Here is a 19718-nt window from a genome sequence, read left to right on the forward strand (position 1 = left end):
TCTGAGTAAACCGTGAGCCATATCAGCATTAGAAAGCAGGTAGAGACACAATCCATACTAAAATTGCTCCTGAGTAACTAGCAGTGACAACAAAATAAAAGCCCAGTTGAGAAATTAGCAGTGTTACTGATACAGAGGCTAGGATAGGCACATTTTTGGCGTACAAGCTAAATAAAAGAAAAAAATCTTAAATATAATATCACTAACAAATATAGGCTCAGAAGCACTCACCAATTGTCGCTAGACCTGATGCCCTGTCAGGAGAGGGAGACCCGGCCAGTAGCTGTACAGCCGTTAATCTCTCCTTTGAGGTCTGAGCAGACTGTGTGATCTCCTTGGGTAATTTCTCCTCTGAGGTCTGAGCAGCTTGTGTGAATTCTTGAGGTAATCTCTCCTCTGAGGTCTGAGTAAACTGTGTGACTTCCTGAGGTAATTTCTCCTTTGAGGTCTGAGCAGGCTAGCCTCGTGCATACGACCGGTTTTCCCGGCAGAAAAACTGCCAGGAAGGCATTTGGCCGGGAATCCCCAACAGGAAAACTGCCCGGGAAAAATAGAGAACCTGCTCTCTATTTTCCTGTCAGGATTCACAGCAGAGTGTTTCCTGCCGAGAAAACCAGTCGTCTGTATGCTTACCTGTCCATGGTAAACCTACGCATGCTCGATAAGACTTTGACGGGGTGTAGCAAGATGGCGGCAACGGCATTGAATGTGATGAGCGCTGGCTTGTCGTAGTCGATGACGTCACAGCGTTCTTACCATTCAAAAGAACGGCGGTTCTTTTGAATGGCCGTCTGTATGCATGGCTTAGCAAGGCAAGCTTGCAAGGAATCTTGTCAAGAAAACCAACGTTTTTTTCCTGACGGGATACCCGGCCGTGTGTACAGGGCTGCTGTGTGATTTCCTGAGGTAATTTCTCCTCTGAGGTCTGAGCAGGTTGTGTGATCTCCTGAGGTAATCTCTTCCCCTGAGGTGTGAGCGGTCTATGTGAATTTCTAAGGTAATTTCTCCTCTAAAGGTTTGAGCAGGCTGTGAGAGTTCCTGAGGTAATCTCTCCCCCTGAGGTCTGAGCAGGTTGTGTGATTTTCTGAGGTAATCTCTCCTCGGGATGATGGTGTCATGTCATACACAGGTATATGGGGTTATAAGGGAAGATGGTGTCATGTCACACACAGGAATATGGGGTTATGTATCTGAGGCTTTAAAAAGATCAAATGAGTGTTTTTAATATATATATTCATTAATTTATTGTTTCAGTTTTAATTGCTTTGTAATGTTTGTTTTTAATACACAACATCAAGGGAGAAGGTGGCAGAAGAGAAAAATAAATAAATAAATTAGAGTAGAACATAGGATGCAGTTATTAAATCACAACTAGGTGGCGATCTCACTTATTGTGAGTGGATCGCATAGACAGGAAGTGATGTAAGATAAAGATAGGACCCTGTATAAGTTAGAGACAGGAAGTTCCGTGTTAGAGGTGATTTGTGAGGAAGCAGAGAGGAGACATTGCTGGAACTGGAAGGAGAGGAGGTAATAAGATATTATTTTATATTTACATTCAGTAACCCCCCGTCATGTCCATCCTCTTCCTCTATATTCACTAAAGTACACACAGAATCAAGGAAGGAAAATTCTCATACAACAAATGCTTTTTTTTTTGTTGTTTATTGTTTCTGATTATGCGCAGTCTTTCTTTTCAGATTTTTCTCGTACGAAAACGGTACACATTAAAATAAAATAGTTTGTTCTGTTCTGAATTTTGATGTTTGTCTGTTCGGAAAGTCGTAATCGGCTGTCGAAAGTTGTGTACACAGTATCAGAAAATCGAAAATCGTTCCTCGGACCAAAATTTTCGCCCAATTTTCTTATAGTGTGTACGAGTCTTAAGAAGTTAAAGGGAATCTCTTTAAAGAAGATCTATCATTGTCATTTTTTTACAGTTCTTATCCAAATTGGAGCCATGTTTCTAAATGCTTTCTCACCATAGTTATAAGGTTTGAACTGCCCCTCCCCTCCTGCTGTGGTCGATCTGACAACAGCCTTGAAGGAGACGGCTGATTCATAGGTCTATTCCTGCTCCAGTGACAATGCAACTTTTACTATTTTCTCTCACTTTAAGTCCTGGGTACAATAGTCACCAGGACAAATAGAGATGATAAATCTCCCCAGCGGGGACATCAAAAGCAAAGAAAAAAAAACTGATAAGGGTGATAATCCTTTTCTACTGCATCCAAAAGTAAAACACTTGGATCTGAACACAGACCAAAATGGATAGATTGGAAGGATTCTGGGTAGCTTGTTGTGACTGAAACTTTCTCTCTTTACACAAAATTATAGATAGACAAACTAACAGATGATCCATTAACACCCAGCATCAGTCTTCACAGGACATCACCCATCACAGCGCCTCCACCTCACTGCCTGACAACAGAGGTAACCAGTGCCAAGAAGATTCTAGAAGTCACCAACAAGATCATTGAGTTGCTGACAGGAGAGGTGAGCGGTGCCGGGAATTCTGGGACATTATCCAGTAACAGACAAGGGATGTGTCTGGATGGTGACTGTATCATTGTGTGTGTCAGGTTCCTATAAGGTGTCAGGATGTCACTGTCTATTTCTCCATGGAGGAGTGGGAGTATTTAGAAGGACACAAGGATCTCTACAAGGACGTCATGATGGAGAATCAGCCGCCCCTCACATCACCGGGTAAGAGGAGACTTTATTGTAAAGGAGAGAGCAGTACGGAGGTTCCACCTAGATCCCCCATCATCTGATAAACACACAGAAACAATCTATTCAGTCAGTGTGTGTGTTTCCTACAGATGGATCCAGTAATGGGAACCCACCAGAGAGATGTCCCCGTCCTCTGTATTCCACACAGGAAGATCACACCATCTCATGTAAAATTAAAGAAGAGATAAAAAAGGAGGATGAAGATGAGTTTGATGTGATGGAGGAGTTTTCAAAAGGACACAGAGATCCCTCCAAGAATGTCAAGAGGAGGTCATTTGGTGACACAAATACACCAGAGAGATGTCCTCATCCTCTGTATTCCTGGGATTCAAAAAAGAATAACCACACCATTTGTCACCATGATCAGGTAAATTAAAATGATACAAAAGGATATACTTGCTCCTTGTTCCACCTCTTCCCCCTGTGCTCCATGTAGAGAGCAGATACTTTTTAATTTTTCTACCCGTTGCCCCCTGAATATGTCTCTAGGCCAGGAACAGGGCTGTTCTGCAGTAAAGGTTTGGGGGAGTATTTTGCATGTCGATCTAATGTATTTATTTTCACCTAAGTGGAGGGTTCTTTAAAATATATTGATTAAAAATAGTCTTTTACTGTCAGCAAAAAGCATATAGTTCTTTTGATGGCTATGAGAGAAGGATTGAGTGTGTGTGTATATGTGGCGGTGTGACCCTGTGCGACCTTAAAGACATTTGGTTTACGCCAGATTTTGGAGAGAAATGTACGCTATTTGCACAGCTGTGTTTTGGGTTATTTAGTTCTGACCTGACTATGTCTCAGGGCCCCACCCAACAGATGGGAAGTCTGTTCCTGGGAGTCACGTGGACTCCCATCCCTCTGAGAGAGGAGTCAGACGCTGCATGGGTGCAGCCAGAGCATGCATGTCTGCAGGAGGCAGATTTTATTGGTGATTGAGCAACAAGGCGCTGATCAGGAGCAAGCTAGGAGAGAGCTTAACTCTAGAAAACTTTGTTCTGAGGAGCAGACCTAAGGCCTAGGCAAAAGGCCTGAAACAGCACGATGGCAAGAATGAAAGCCAGGAGGCTAAAGTGTTGAGTATGCAAGATACAGTAATGGTGGAATCCCCCTGCAAGGGCTACTGATGTATTTGTGAACTTTTTGTGCTTTTAAATAAAAGTGGGCTAAATATAGTTCCTGACTGTCTTGAATCACTGAAAAAACACATTTTCCATGAGCGCTAACAACCCCCCTCCCACTATATATATATATATATATATATATATGTGACCGGGCTGTGTGGTGTCACATAAGGGTTTGGTGGCACCCAAGGTTCTCACCAATGCAGGTTGAGGTGCTCCAGGATGTGTGTCTTACTAGGAGAAAACTGAGCTTTCAGATTTCTCCAGGACTGGCCAATCCTGTTGAGTCATGGAGGCTTTGTAGAGTATTGGGTGAGATGAAGCCTCCATCCTGGGTATATGTTTTGATGGTGACCAACACTTGCTGATTGTGCAGTTGTGCACAGGCCTTATGATATGGAAGCTGACTGAGGGTCAGGCCTCCACCCTCCCAAGGAGACCATTGTGTTGCCAGGGACCAGAAGGTACACGAAGATATCAGGTATGTGTGTCTGTCTGCACTGGCCAGGCTGACACCTGGAGCTAGAGTTGATGCAGGAGTAGCATGTGCACACCGTAGTGTTCTGGAATGAATTTTCTAATAGGCTAAGATCCAATGTACGACATCAGCTAAAAAAAAAAAATTAAGAGCTAGACCCAGGGGAAATCTTCCATCACACTTCTTTCTAGAATGCCCATCAAGGGTGCAGCCCTCCTTGTTATAGCGCAACAATTAAAAACCCCAGTAGTGATCAAATACCGCCAAAAGAAAGCTCTATTTGTGTGCAAGAAAAATTATATAAATTTAGTTTGGGTACAGCGTTGCATGACCACGCAATTGCCAGTTAAAGGAGCACAATGCTGAATAGCAAAAAATGGCCTAGTCATGAAGGGGGTAAAACCTTCCAGGGCTCAAGTGGTTAATTGTATCCTATCACCTTTTGGGGTTTAGGGTGAAGAACTGAAAGACATCAAAGTTGAGGGTAAAGAGGAAAAAGAAGAGACATTGGTGAGTGGAGATCAGCAGTCTATGGAGGAGGACGTTCCCCTCTCGTATTCCCGGGATTCCATACAAGAATATCACAGCTATACACACCATGATCAGGTAGGTGGGACTGAGCAATATAACTCAAATGATATTAAACTATGAGGTGACATTCTTCTGTGTAGTCTTTTGTTATTTGCAGTAATGTTTCCAGATGTTACATTTTATCATCTTTGGGGTTTAGGGTGAAGAATCGAAAGACATCAAAGTTGAGATTAAAGAGGAAGAAGAGAAGAGGTTGGTGAGGGGAGATCAGCAGTCTATGGAGGAGGGGGAGATGATTATGAAAAGTACACAGGAGGAATCTTCTCTACATATGGACACAAGTAAGTAATAAACTTCATATTTTCATTGTACTTTTTTTTTTTTACATATGTTAAATATACATTTTAGGCCTGAAGATTAGTTAAAACACCCAAACATATATTTTAATACAGTAATGGTCCCACTGGTCAATCCAAGTGGATGTCAAATCGGGGTCCTCGAAGAAGTAGGTTCGACCACCACATTCCACACAAAGCTTTGTGGGGTACAGCATAGCGTATTTGAGGTGTAGATCGCGAAGGCGCCGCTTAACATCTTGGAACCTGGACCGTTACCATTGTACCTCATTGGAGAAGTCCGGGAAGACGGCCACATGTGTGTTGGTATGGGGGATATTTCCCTTCTCTCTGGTCAGGTGATCTTGTCGCGGTCGCTGAAGTTGAGAAACTTCGCTATCAGGGTACGTGGTGGAGCTCCTTTGGGAGGAGGGCGGGCAGGGATTCGATGGGCTCTCTCCACTGCGAACATTACCGAGAATGCGTCCCTGCCAAAGGTTGATGTCAGGAGGTTTTCAAGGAAGCTCGTCGAATCATTGCCCTCAGCATTCTCAGGAAGGCCGATGAAGCGGAGGTTACATCTCCGGAGGCGATTTTCCATGTTGCCCTGTTTCGTGCTAATCTGTTGTCGCTGCAGCGTACCTCGTCAGTGGTATGTTGCAGGGGGTGCAAGATATGTTCTGATCTGCTAATGTGGGTCTCCGTCAGGGGTCCCGGAGGGTAGAGAGGTCCTGCCGGATAAGGGACACCTTAATTGGCCACCTCAATTTTGGTGGTGAGCGTGCACTGGCACAGGGCGATAGCATCCAGTACTTTGTTAGTAGCCACCACAGACTGTTCCGTGTCCGGGGAAGCGTCATCGCCATCTCTGGCCTGTTGGTCTTCTTCAAGCCGGCGGTATTTAGCTAGCTTGTCGGAGGCCTCGGAATTCTTTTTTGATAGAGACATACTGTAGGGGCGGTCAGGAGGATCCCCGAGTGTACCAAGATAGCCGCTGCTTACTAGACCCGATCCTCTATGTCCCACTTCCCACCTCTGTCTAGGGGTGTCCCAATGTGAGCTGCAGGCAGTGACTAGGTAGCTGTGCGGTCCGGAGGCTGGATTGGGGAGCCTGGGCTCTAGGTGGTCAGGGAAGCCTGTGATACTTGCCCATTCCGTCGCTGGGTGGAGTAAGATGGCCAGAGCAGCTGCAGGGTAAGGAGGCGCTGCGGTAGTGGCTTCAGGCAGTCCGGAGGCTGTTGCAGGAGGGGATGGAGCACAGGTCAGACAGGAAGGCCAGGAGAACTCGCTGGGGCCGCCACCGGGTGGACCAACATGGCCGCTGCTCCAGGAACTAGGCCGGTGCCGCGGCCTTTCCTAAGGCAGATGACCGGGAAGCCCTGCATTGGTGGTGCCGGCAGCGTTCTAGCAAGCTGGCAGGCTTCAGGAAGTTAGGGGGAAGCAGGACAGGTCCCCGGGAGTAGATGATAGCAGGAATCAAACAGGATTTAGGCAAGATAGTAAAGAGAGGAGTATGGGCAAGCGGAGCTCACTCTACATGCGACCTATCCCATTGCTCTCCAGGCCACACCCCCCTTAATATAGTAATGGTAGTTGAAAATTGTTATATCGCGTGATATTGGCTCAACTGTTTCTCAAATATTTTCAGGGAAAATACACTAAAATTATTTTAGTGCACACAACTCCAATTATAATACCCATTTTTTGTAACATACTGTTAAAGGATGAGGTTGCATTGGGTAAATAGATGCTCAAAGGGTCAAGACTTAAAGTCAGGTTTATTTTCAGTGGGAATGCATTTCTGGCACCTCTAGTGCTAAATGTACTGTATGTAATGGCAAGGGGTGTGCTGGAGAGTCTATTTATGTTGGCTGCTGCGGCATATATTATCGTGGGAGATCTGTTGTTGCTGGGAGGTCTATTGATGCAGGGGGATCTATTGTTGCTGGGAGGACTTTGGGAGTGATGTACAGGTGAAATTCAATGTTTTTTAATATTGTGCAAAAGTTCATTTATTTCACTAATGCAACTTATAAGGTGAAACTAACATATGAGAGAGACTCATTACATGCAAAGCAAGATAGTTCAAGCCATGATTTGTCATGATTGTGATGATTATGGCTTACAGCTCATGAAAACCCCAAATCCACAATCTCATAAAATTAGAATATTGTGAAAAGGTGCAATATTCTAGCCTCAAAGTGTCCCACTCTAATCGGCTAATTAAGCCATAACACCTGCAAAGGGTTTCTGAGCCTTTAAATGGTCTCTCAGTCTGGTTCAGTAAGAATCACAATCATGGGAAAGACTGCTGACCTGACAGTTGTGCAGAAAACCATCATTGACACCCTCCATAAGGAGGGAAAGCCTCAAAAGGTAATTGCAAAAGAAGTTGGATGTTCCCAAAGTGCTGTATCAAAGCACATTAATAGAAAGTTATGTGGAAGGGAAAAGTGTGGAAGAAAAAGGTGCACAAGCAGCAGGGATGACCGCAGCCTGGAGAGGATTGTCAGGAAAAGGCCATTCAAAAGTGTTGGGGACTTTCACAAGGAGTGGACTGAGGCTGGAGTCCGTGCATCAAGAGCCACCACACACAGACGGATCCTAGACATGGGCTTCAAATGTCGTATTCTTTTTTTAAGCCTCCTGAACAACAAACAATGTCAGAAGCGTCTCATTGGAAAACCAAGGAGCCGGAGTATGGAGGAAGAATGGAGGGGCACACACTGCAAGATGCTTGAAGTCCAGTGTGAAGTTTCCACAGTCAGTGATGATTTGGGGAGCCATGTCATCTGCTGGTGTTGGTCCACTGTGCTTCATTAAGTCCGGGGTCAACGCAGCCGTCTACCAGGAGATTCTGGAGCACTTCATGCTTCCTTCCGCAGACGAGCTCTATGGGGATGATGACTTTATTTTCCAGCAGGACTTGGCACCTCCCCCACACTGCCAAAAGCACCAAAACCTGGTTCAATGATCGTGGGATTACTGTGCTTGATTGGCCAGCAAACTCGCCTGACCTGAACCTCATAGAGAATCTAAGGGGCATTGCCAAGAGAAAGATGAGAGACATGAGACCGAACGATGCAGAAGAGCTTAAGGTCGCTATTGAAGCATCCTGAGTCTTCCATAACACCTCAGCAGTGCCACAGGCTGATCGCTTCCATGCCACGCCGCATTGAGACAGTAATTGCTGCAAAAGGGCCCAAACCAAGTACCAAGTACATATGCATGCTTATACTTTTCAGAGGTCTGATATTCTTCTATGTACAATCCTTGTTTTATTGATTGCATGTTATATTCGAATTTTCTGAGATTGTGGATTTGGGGTTTTCATGAGCTACACAATTATGACAAATCACATGACTTTCACACATACGGACAATATGTCCGTATTTCATCCATCCGTTTTCGGATGAACTACGGACATACATGTATCCCTATGGGATAGCGGGTGTCAGCGGATGAACATCTGCTGACACCCGATCTCATCGGTCCCAGGTATGGTCCGATTCTGCAGACAGAGGAAAATCTGTCTGAGGACTGACGGTCCGTGTTCATTCGATCCCCCCATAGAGGAGAGCGAAGATCTGACAGGGAGGTCCCTGCACAGTGTGAAGGGACCGCCCTGTCATCTGCCGACTTAACGGGGATCAATGGAGCGATCCCCGCTGAGCAAGCGGGTGTAAATTGGTCTTAAGTAGCATTAGTGAAATCAATGAACTTTTGCATGATATTCAAATTTTTCGAGTTTCATCTGTATGGTTGAGGGACTGGTCAACTGTTGATGGCTCCCTGAGGGTCCTATAAAAAAAGTGGAGGTGGAGATACTGTACATCATATTAAAGGTCCATCTCCATTCCTCAATATAACGTCATGTTCCCAACAAATGAGGAGGAGATACTGTACACCATATGAAAGGTCCATCTCCATTCCTCAATATAACGTCATGTTCCCAACAAATGAGGAGGAGATACTGTGTACACCATATGAAAGGTCCATGTCCATTGACCCTTTATCTGTTTTGTATTAATATTTTTGTGTTGAGCCCCTTTCAGACGAGCAATTCGATCAGGTCCACCTCTCAGTTTTTTCAGGCCTGTTTGGCTGGTCCATGCATGTCTTTGGACTGGCGGGTGTAAACGGACTTTAGATTGGAAGGTTGTCCGGTTACACCCGGCCGCCCATAGAGCAGACAGGGCTAAAACTGAAAACTGAACGGACACAGATGTGTAATCCGCCAATTCTCCTCCAATCAGAAGGAGATCTGTCAGCGAATTCCCTGCTGATTGGAACGGAATCCACCTCATCTGAAAGGGGCCTTACAGTTGTACCCAATTCCATGCCAGAGTTCTGTGAAACTGTTGGCTGTTAGAACAACGTCTATGATTTCTTATTTACTGACACCTTTAACATTTATTTAAAAATTGCTTTCCAACAGATGGACGCCATGTCAGGAATTCTTCAGAGAGACATTCTATATCATCTGCAGATTGGAACTCAAAAGATGACGGAATAAGACCGACTTCACCAGAAGTAAATCCCAATGCACAAAATATCCCCAGACCTTACCATTCATCTACATCAATGGATGTCTCTAATCCTGAGGGATCTTCTGATCAATCACAAACTATTCCTTCAGACGTCCAGCTTAGTTCTCACCGTGCAGAAACATCTACAGATCCATCTAATCCCGGGGAGTCCTCTTTGACCCAGGAAATAGTTCACGCAAGTGAGAATCCAGTCTCATGTTTGGGGTGTGGGGCATCTTTAAAAACAAAATCTGAACTTGTTGTACATCTCAGGTCTCACACCAGCGTGACCTTTTCATGTTCAGAGTGCGGGAAATCTTTCACTGAGAAAAGAGAACTTCTTAAACACAAGAAAACTCACAAAACTGAGACTCATCCATGTTCAGAGTGCGGGAAATGTTTCTCTGACAAAAGCATATTTCGATCACATCTAAGAACTCACACGGGCGAGCGTCCGTTTTCGTGCTCAGAGTGTGGGAAATGTTTCACTCAGCAAGGGAGCCTTATTACACACCAAAGAAGGCACAAAAACGATTCGCGTTTCTCTTGTTCAGAGTGCGGGAAATTTTTCCTTCAGAAATCACACCTGGTTACACATCAGAGAACTCACACAGGCGAGCGTCCATTTTCATGCTCAGAGTGTGGGAAATGTTTCACTCAGCAAGGGAGCGTTAGTAGACACCAAAGAAGGCACAAAAAATGATTTGCGTTTCTCTTGTTCAGAGTGCGGAAAATTTTTCCTTCAGAAATCACACCTGGTTGCACATCTGAGAAGTCACAAGGGCAAGCGCCCTTTCTTGTCAAGACTGCGAGAAGGGTTTCACTCGGAAATCCAGCCTTCTTACACACCAGAGAATTCACACGGGGGAGCGTCCTCTCGTGTGTTCAGAGTGCGGGAAGAGTTTCACTGACAAAGGCGCACTTCTTCCACACCAACGGAGACACACGGCGAATATCTTTTTTCGTGTTCAGAGTGCGGGAAGGGTTTTACGCGCAAAGATTATCTTATTTGACATATAAGTAAAGAGACTTGCTGATACTGTTAATAAACATATGGTGGCAATAAACTGGTGGTTTTGTTGAATTCACAGAATGATAAAAAATTATTTATATAGATATTCCTGCAAAAGTGTCATTGGTGTGCTGAGTCACCTGCTGATTAGTTACACTATATTACCAAAAGTATTGGGACACCTGCCTTTATACAAACAGGAACTTTAATGACATCCCAGTCTTAGTCCGTAGGGTTCAATTTTGAGTTGGCCCACCCTTTGCAGTCGTAACCGCTTCAACTCTTCTGGAAAGGCTGTCCACAAGGTTTAGGAGTGTGTCTATGAGAATGTTTGACCATTCTTCCAGAAGCGCATTTATGAGGTCAGGCACTGATGTTGGGCGAGAAGGCCTGGCTAGCAGTCTCCACTCTAAATTCATTCCAAAGGGGTTCTATCAGGTTGAGGTCAGGACTCTGTTCAGGCCAGTCATTCTCCTCCACCCCAAACTCGCTCATTTATGTCTTTATGGACCGCTGCTGTCTGACATTCAGGGTTGTGAGAGGGCAATCAGCATCCAGCCATGCAATACAGGGCCAGCAGTCCAGCATTGTACAGCATGGCATGAGCAGGGCTTTTTTTCAGGGGGAACTTGGGGGAACTCAGTTCCACCACCTCTGGCTCAGACCCTTTGGTGCCTGCTCACCACAATCACTTGTAAACACAGAAGTCTGGTTTCTGTATTTACAAGTGATAGCTCTGCCCTCTGTGTGTAACCCCCTGAACTCTGCATGTGATGCAATCCTGGCATTTAATGCCCCTTTAAGACCCTTCTACTGTTTTTGAAATCTGAACGGGGTCGTAGTTGAGTTCCTGCACCTATTTTCTGAGAAAAAAAGCTCTGGGCATGAGGGAGCTGTAACCAGTCAGGCAGTGAACAGAAGAGGATTCGGTGCACCGGATCCACCATGAGGACAAAGCCTATTGGTGGAAGTATTATTCCCTTCCAGCCCAGCCCCAGCGTCCCTTTAATAGAAGAATTGGGCGTTCACGTGACCACTTTAATTGACTATAAATGTAAAAAGCAGTGCAGCGCTAATATAAGTGATAAATGCTTATATGCAATTAAGTAATAGCAGTGAAACCAAAAGAAAAAAATTGTTCTTTGAGAAGAGACCAAATAAGTAAAATAAATAAAATAAATATGTGATGGAAAAGACAGCAAAGTCCGTTTGGAAACCCAATTATAAAAAATGTGTCTCAATCAAGTGAAAAAGAGTCCTTAATTAGCAAAATGTGATGAGATCTTGATTGCTGTGAAAAAGGTGTTCACCCATGCAGTTTGTGAAAGGAAGATTGGCCGCTTACCAGAGGTAAAGACTGTTTTCCACCAGTCTTATGAAGCCTATGGGAAGTCTGGTCTCCCAATACCTTTTCTGCAAAGTTAAACCTCAGTAATCGCTCCGGATATCATAAATTGGAATAAAAGAAACTTTTCATAGTGCATACCGTTTAAACCAGATGTAGGATTTAATAAAAGTAATGCACTTACAGTTATGTTGCCAAAAAACTGTATATAAATGGACAAGGGAAAGAGAGAGCGCTTCAGCTGTAGTGTTCCGATGCTCCTCGCTACTCAATCTGCAACCACGGCCAGCGTTCAGGACGGAACGCAATGACGTCACGGCACCCAACAATTGTTTCGTCGCAAGGGGACTTCTACGGGGGATTAGCCGGATTAATTGACTATCACAGTGGTTACATGATCGGGAGTCGAACTCGCTGGCTCCTGATCATTAGTACAGACCAAGAGCTGTCTTTGGCAGCTCATTCACTGTGCCAGAATTGCGTAGTGAGCATTCTTTCAGCACAGAGAGCTATGCTGGCCATGTATTCATATGTGTAGGTGTAATGTCCACCTCTTTTATGCCACATACCTGTATGTGAATGTGTTACATGGGTTGGACCACCTGGTGGTGGAGTCTGACATGGAGAGGCAGGTGTCTCTTACACTTCTGGCTCCAGGTCCCTAGTAACGTAACCGTAGGCACCAGAGCATGTCGTGGCATGAGTGCCTAGAAGTTCTTGTGGTGACAGGTGTGGATGAGTCATCTATGCATTCGCGGCGGCAGACTGGACCAGGGTTGCCAAGCAGCACAGATGATAGTCTGTGGGGAATGCGGTAGAGACTGGCAGGTCACAGTAGACAGACAGCAGGCGCAGGCAGACTACTGGGTAGTCATGTACAGGTTGGCAGGCACATGTACTGAGCAGAGAGTTCGTTAGCAGAGTCAGGCAAGCTGAATTGATAACTGGTGGACAAATGAGGTGTAAGCGGAAGACATAAGAGCAGTCGAGCTCAGGCCAGGGTCAGTAACCATGAGACATATCAGCATTAAAAAGCAGGCAGAGACATAATCCAGATTCTTGCTAAAATTGCTCCTGAGTAACTAGCAGTGACAACAAAATGTATGTTACTGATACAGAGGCTAGGACAGGCACATTTTTGTAGTAAAGGGTAAATAAAAGACAAAAATCCTGTACAAATTAGATTTAAATATAATATCACTAACAAGTATAGGCTCAGAAGCACTCACCAATTGTTGCTAGACCTGGTGTCCTGGCAGGAGAGGGAGACCCGGCCAGTAGCTGTACAGCCGTTAATCTCTCCTCCTGAGGTCTGAGCAGGTTGTGTGAATTCCTAAGGTAATTTCTCCTCTGAAGCCTCGTACACACGACCGAGAAACTCGACGGGAGAAACACATAGTTTTCCTCGTCGAGTTCCTTGTTAGGCTGTCGAGGAACTCGACAAGCCAATTTTCTCCATTCCGTCAAGGAAATAGAGAACATGCTCTTTTTTTGGCTTGTCGAGTTTCTCGACAGTTTCCTCGACGAAAATGTACACACGACCGGTTTCCTTGGCAAAAAAAATATCTCCCAGCAAGTTTCTTGCTGGTTTTTGCCGAGAAACTCGGTCGTGTGTACGAGGCTTTGAGGTCTGAGCAAGCTGTGTGATCTTCTGAGGTAATTTCTCCTCTGAGGTCTGAGTAAACTGTGATTTCCTGAGGTAATCTCTCCTCCGGTCTGAGCAGGCTTTGTGATTTCCTGAGGTAATTTCTCCTCTGAGGTATGAGCAGGTTGTGTGAATTCCTGAGGTAATGTCTCCTCTGAGGTCTGAGTAAACCATTGGAAAGCAGGCAGAGACACAATCCAGACTCTTGCTAAAATTGCTCCTGAGTAACTAGCAGTGACAACAAAATAAAAGCCCAGTTGAGAAATTAGCAGTGTTACTGATACAGAGGCTAGGATAGGCACATTTTTGGCGTACAAGCTAAATAAAAGAGAAAAATCTGTACAAATTGGACTTAAATATAATATCACTAACAAATATAGGCTCAGAAGCACTCACTAATTGTTGCTAGACCTGATGCCCTGACAGGAGAGGGAGACCCGGCCAGTAGCTGTACAGCCGTTAATCTCTCCTTTGAGGTCTGAGCAGACTGTGTGATCTCCTTGGGTAATTTCTCCTCTGAGGTCTGAGCAGTTTGTGTCAATTCTTGAGGTAATCTCTCCTCTGAGGTCTGAGTAGGCTGTGTGATCTCCTGAGGTCTGAGCAGGCTGTGTGATTTCCTGAGATAATTTCTCCTCTGAGGTCTGAGTAGGCTGTGTGATCTCCTGAGGTCTCAGCAGGCTGTGTGATTTCCTGAGGTAATTTCTCCTCTGAGGTCTGAGCAGGCTAGCCTCGTACATACGACCGGTTTTCCCGGCAGAAAAACTGCCAGGAGAGCATTTGGCCGGGAATCCCCAACAGGAAAACTGCCCGGGAAAAATAGAGAACCTGCTCTCTATTTTCCTGTCAGGATTCACGGCAGAGTGTTTCCTGCCGAGAAAACCGGTCGTCTGTATGCTTACCTGTCCATGGTAAACCCGCGCATGCTCGATAAGACTTTGACGCATGCGCGGTAGCATGCAAGTTTAGTGTGGGCTGTAGCAAGATGGCGGCGACGGCATTGAATGTGATGAGCGCCGGCTTGTCGTAGTCGATGACGTCACAGCGTTCTTACCATTCAAAAGAATGGCGGTTCTTTTGAATAGCCGTCTGTATGCACGGCTTTGCAAGGCAAGCTTGCAAGGAATCTTGTCAAGAAAACCAAAGTTTTTTTCCTGACGGGATACCCGGCCGTGTGTACAGGGCTGCTGTGTGATTTCCTGAGGTAATTTCTCCTCTGAGGTCTGAGCAGGTTGTGTGATCTCCTAAGGTAATCTCTTCCCCTGAGGTGTGAGCGGTCTATGTGAATTTCTAAGGTAATTTCTCCTCTAAAGGTTTGAGCAGGCTGTGAGAGTTCCTGAGGTAATCTCTCCCCCTGAGGTCTGAGCAGGTTGTGTGATCTCCTGAGGTAATCTCTTCCCCTGAGGTGTGAGAGGTCTATGTGAATTTCTAAGGTAATTTCTCCTCTAAAGGTTTGAACAGGCTGAGGTAATCTCTCCCCCTGAGGTTTGAGCAGGCTGTGTGATTTTCTGAGGTAATCTCTCCTCGGGATGATGGTGTCATGTCATACACAGGTATATGGGGTTATAAGGGAAGATGGTGTCATGTTAAACACATGAATATGGGGTTATGGATCTGGGGCTTTAAAGCGGGAGTTCACCCAATTAAGTTTTTTTTTCTCTTTTCCCCTTAGATGGATGCTCGTTTTGTCTAGAGGAATTGGCAAGTTGTTTTAAAATATGAGCCGTACTTACCGTTTTCGAGATGCATCTTCTCCGTCGCTTCCGGGTATGGGTCTTCGGGAGCGGGCGTTCCTTCTTGATTGACAGTCTTCCGAGAGGCTTCCGACGGTCGCATCCATCGCATCACTAGTAACTGAAAGAAGCCGAACGTCGGTGCGGCTCTATACTGCGCCTGCGCACCGACGTTCGGCTTCTTTCGGAAAATCGTGACGCGATGGATGCGACCGTCGGAAGCCTCTCGGAAGACTGTCAATCAAAATAGGAACGCCCAGTCCCGCAGCCCATACCCGGAAGCGGCGGAGAAGATGCATCTCGTAAACGGTAAGTACGGCTCATATTTTAAAACAACTAGCCGATTCCCCTAGACAAAACGAGCAGGAATCTAAGGGGAAAAATAGTTATGTATGGGTGAACCTCCGCTTTAAGAAGATCAAATGATTGTTTTTAATATATCTTTTCATTCATTTATTGATTCAGTTTTAATTGCTTTGTAATGTTTGTTTTAAATATAATACTCACAACATCAAGGGAGAAGGTGGCAGAAGAGAGAAAAAAATTAAATAGAGTAGAACATAGGATGCAGTTATTAAATCACAACTAGGTGACAATCTCATTTATTGTGAGTGGATCGCACAGACAGGAAGTGATGTAAGATAAAGACAGGACACTATATAAGGTAGAGACAGGAAGTTCCGGGTTAGAGGTGATTTGTGAGGAAGTAGAGAGGAGACCTTGCAGTAGAGGAGGTAATAAGATATTATTTTATATTTACATTCAGTACCCCCCCATCATGTCTGTCCTCTTCCTCCATATTCACTAAAGTGTGGTACACACTAAAAGAAATTTGCATGAACGATCATCCGATTTCCTTTGTTGTTTCATAGAAAGTCAGAATCAAGGAAGGAAATGGTGTATGAAAATTCTCATACAACAAATGCTTTTTTTTGTTGTTTATTGTTTCTGATCATGCGCAGTCTTTCTTTTCAGATTTTTCTCGTACGAAAACGGTACACATTAAAATAAAATAGTTTGTTCTGTTCTGAATTTTGGAGTTTGTCCGTTCGGAAAGTCGCAATCTGCTGTCGAAAGTTGTGTACACAGTATCAGAAAATCGTAAATCGCTCCTCCGACCAAAATGTTCGCCCAATTTTCTTATAGTGTGTACGATATGTGTCGTTATTTACAGTTCTTATTCCAATTGGAACCATGTTTCTAAATGCTTTCTAACCATAGTTGTAAGGTTTGACCTGCCCCCTCCCCTCCTGCTGTGGTCGATCTGACAACAGCCTTGAAGGAGACGGCTGATTCATAGGTGTATCTTGTCTTGGCTGTGAACACTTTCCTGAAACAAGCAATGGCAAATGGAATGCAGAGCCTGACACGCCCCACGTCTATTCCTGCTTCAGTGACAGTGCAACTTTTACTATTTTCTCTCACTTTAAGAGTCCTGGCTACAATAGTCACCAGGGCAAATGGAGCTGATAAATCTCCCCAGCCAGGACATCAAAAGCAAAAAAATAAAATAAAAAAACTGATAGGGGTGATAATCCTTTTCTACTGCTGCATCCAAAACTAAAACTCTTGGATCTGAACACAGACCAAATTGGATAGATTGGAAGGATTCTGGGTAGCTTGTTGTGACTGTAACTTTCTCTCTTTACATAAAATTATAGATAGACAAATTAACAGTTGATCTATTAACACCCAGCATCCGTCTTCACAGGACATCACCCATCACAGCGCCTCCACCTCACTGCCTGACAACAGAAAAAAATAGTGGCAAGAAGATTCTAGAAGTCACCAACAAGATCATTGATCTGCTGACAGGAGAGGTGAGCGGTGTCGGGAATTCTGGGACATTATCCAGTAACAGACAAGGGATGTGTCTGGATGGTGACTGTATCATTGTGTGTGTCAGGTTCCTATAAGGTGTCAGGAGGTCACTGTCTATTTCTCCATGGAGGAGTGGGAATATTTAGAAGGACACAAGGATCTCTACAAGGACGTCGTGATGGAGAATCAGCCGCCCCTCACATCACCGGGTAAGAGGAGACTTTATTGTAAAGGAGAGAGCAGTACGGAGGGTCCACCTAGATCCCCCATCATCTGGTAAACACATAGAAACAATGTATTCAGTCAGTGTGTGTGTTTCCTACAGATGGATCCAGTAATGGGAACCCACCAAAGAGATGTCCTCATCCTCTGTATTCCCGGGATTTCAAAAAGAATAACCACACCATTTGTCACCATGATCAGGTAATTTAAAAGGATCATAAGGATCTACTTGCCCCTTGTTCCTCCTTTTCCCTCTGTGCTCCATGTAGAGAGCAGATACTTATTACCGTTTTTTTCCGGTGTATAAGACGACCTTTTACAAAAATATGGCTCAAAAATCAGGAGTCGTCTTATACGCCAGATGCAGACTGCGGGTGTCCATTTTTTAAAACCCGCGCCTCCTCCTTGTGGTGTTCCGTGATAGGTGAAACACTCAGTTTCCCAGCAGAGCCTGTGTTTAGTGTTCCGCCTATCACCGACATCGTCTCGTCCTCGGACAAGAGGACGTCTGTGATAGGCGGATCACTGAACACAGGCTCTTCTGGGAAACTGAGTGTTCCGCCTATCACGGAACAGCACGAGGAGGAGGCGCGGCTTTTTAAAAAATGGACACCCGCAGTCTGACTCGCTTTGCCATGCATAAAAGAATGAAGATTGGCGAATTGATTTGAGGCAATGGCACGGTGAGGCAATGGCACAGTGAGGTGAGGCAACGGCACTGTGAGGTGAGGTGAGTCAATGGCACAGTGAGGGGGAAAGGAGGTCGTCTCATATGGCGAGTATATCCCAAAGCCCAAATTTTAGCTGGAAAATTAGGGGAGCGTCTTATACACCCAGTCGCCTTATACGCCGGCAAATACGATAATTTTTCTACCCGTTGCCCCCTGAATATGTCTCTAGGCCAGGAACAGGGCTATTCTGGAGTATGGTAAAGGTTTAGGGGAGTATTTTGCCTGTCAATCAAATGTATTTATATTGTGCCCGGGCTGTGTGGTGTAATAAGGGTTTGGTGGCACCCAAGGTTCTCACCAATGCAGTTTGAGGTGCTTCAGGATGTGTGTCTTACTAGGTGAAAACTGAGCTTTCAGGTTTCTCCATGACTAGCCAATCCTGTTGAGTCATAGAGGTTTTGTAGAGTATTGGGTGAGATGAAGCCTCCATCCTGGGTATATGTTTTGATGGTGACCAACACTTGCTGATTGTGCAGTTGTGCACAGGCCTTATGCATACCTCCCAACTGTCCCTGATTTTAAAGGAATGTCCCTGATTTAGAGCAATGTCCCTCTGTCCCTCATTCTCCTCATTTGTCCCTCATTTTGGTCTGTTCTATATAGATGTATATAAAATGCACTTTTTATCTATCAAAAAGTGTTTTCCAGTGCTAAACCTTTCATCTTATTTCTAAATTGCTGCATTTTTAAATTCCAAGAGCCAATATAAAGGAATAGTCGTGTTAAAAAAGCACTTGTGGGTTTAACCAATCGTATGTTTTTGTACAATTCTCCTTTAAGGGGGCGTGGCAATGGGTGTGTCCTATGCCTGCATACCTTTGCCGATAGGTGTCCCTCATTTCCATTTTAGAAAGTTGGGAGGTATGCCTTATGATATGGAAGCTGATTGAGGGTCAGGGCTCCACCCTCCCAAGGAGACCATTGTGCTACTAGGGAACAGAAGGTACACGAAGATATTAGGTATGCGTTTCTGTCTTCACTGGCCAGGCTGACACCTGGAGCTAGAGTTGATGCAGGAGTAGCATGTGAACACTGTAGTGAATGTTGGAATGAATGTTCTAACAGGCTAAGATCCAGTGTACGACACCAGCTAAAAAAATAAAAATTTAAGCGATAGACCCAGGGGAAATCTTCCATCACACTTCTTTCTAGAATGCCCATCAAGGGTGCAGCCCTCCTTGTTTATATCACAAAAATTAAAAACCCCAGTAGTGATCAAATACCGCCGAAAGAATGCTCTATTTATGTGCAAGAAAAAAAAGAAAAATTATATAAATTTAGTTTGGGTACAGTGTTGCATGACCACGCAATTACCAGTTAAAGTAGCACAATGCTGAATAACAAAAAATGGCCTAGTCATGAAGGGGGTAAAACCTTCCAGGGCTCAAGTGGTTAATTGTATCCTATCACCTTTTGGGGTTTAGGGTGAAGAACTGAAAGACATCAAAGTTGAGGGTAAAGAGGAAAAAGAAGAGACATTGGTGAGTG

General features: G+C 44.7%; 1 protein-coding gene and 2 long non-coding RNA genes across 4 annotated transcripts; all 3 read left to right on the forward strand.

The window, feature by feature from the left end:
* Window positions 1-1432: 1432 nt before the first annotated feature.
* Window positions 1433-2613, forward strand: LOC120909493. 2 transcript variants are annotated; one of them, XR_005741274.1, is made up of 3 exons: window positions 1433-1530; window positions 2388-2496; window positions 2583-2613. It is a non-coding gene; the product is annotated as an uncharacterized LOC120909493 (long non-coding RNA). The 2 variants fall into 2 exon arrangements; XR_005741273.1 differs by having other exon boundaries at window positions 1452-1530; window positions 2338-2496.
* Window positions 2614-4823: 2210 nt separating this feature from the next.
* Window positions 4824-10791, forward strand: LOC120909488 (oocyte zinc finger protein XlCOF8.4-like). Its single transcript, XM_040321265.1, has 3 exons — window positions 4824-4935; window positions 5060-5201; window positions 9634-10791. Exons 1-3 carry the CDS (start codon window positions 4861-4863, stop codon window positions 10425-10427), a joined length of 1011 nt encoding a protein of 336 aa, XP_040177199.1. The 5' UTR covers window positions 4824-4860; the 3' UTR covers window positions 10428-10791.
* Window positions 10792-17463: 6672 nt separating this feature from the next.
* LOC120909497 lies at window positions 17464-19694 on the forward strand. The gene is made up of 3 exons (XR_005741277.1): window positions 17464-17486; window positions 17603-17700; window positions 19655-19694. It is a non-coding gene; the product is annotated as an uncharacterized LOC120909497 (long non-coding RNA).
* The last annotated feature ends 24 nt before the right edge of the window (window positions 19695-19718 follow it).

The sequence above is a fragment of the Rana temporaria genome, chromosome 8 (assembly GCF_905171775.1).
Source record: "Rana temporaria chromosome 8, aRanTem1.1, whole genome shotgun sequence".
In the NCBI taxonomy this organism is placed as follows: Eukaryota; Metazoa; Chordata; class Amphibia; order Anura; family Ranidae; genus Rana; species Rana temporaria.

Bases quoted from the DNA above. Each gene is read 5' to 3' on its own strand.
- LOC120909488 (XM_040321265.1), top strand. From the start codon at position 4,861: ATGGAGGAGGACGTTCCCCTCTCGTATTCCCGGGATTCCATACAAGAA. The intron at 4,936-5,059 runs GTAGGTGGGACT...TTTGGGGTTTAG, and splicing joins GCTATACACACCATGATCAG to GGTGAAGAATCGAAAGACAT. The intron at 5,202-9,633 runs GTAAGTAATAAA...GCTTTCCAACAG, and splicing joins TTCTCTACATATGGACACAA to ATGGACGCCATGTCAGGAAT.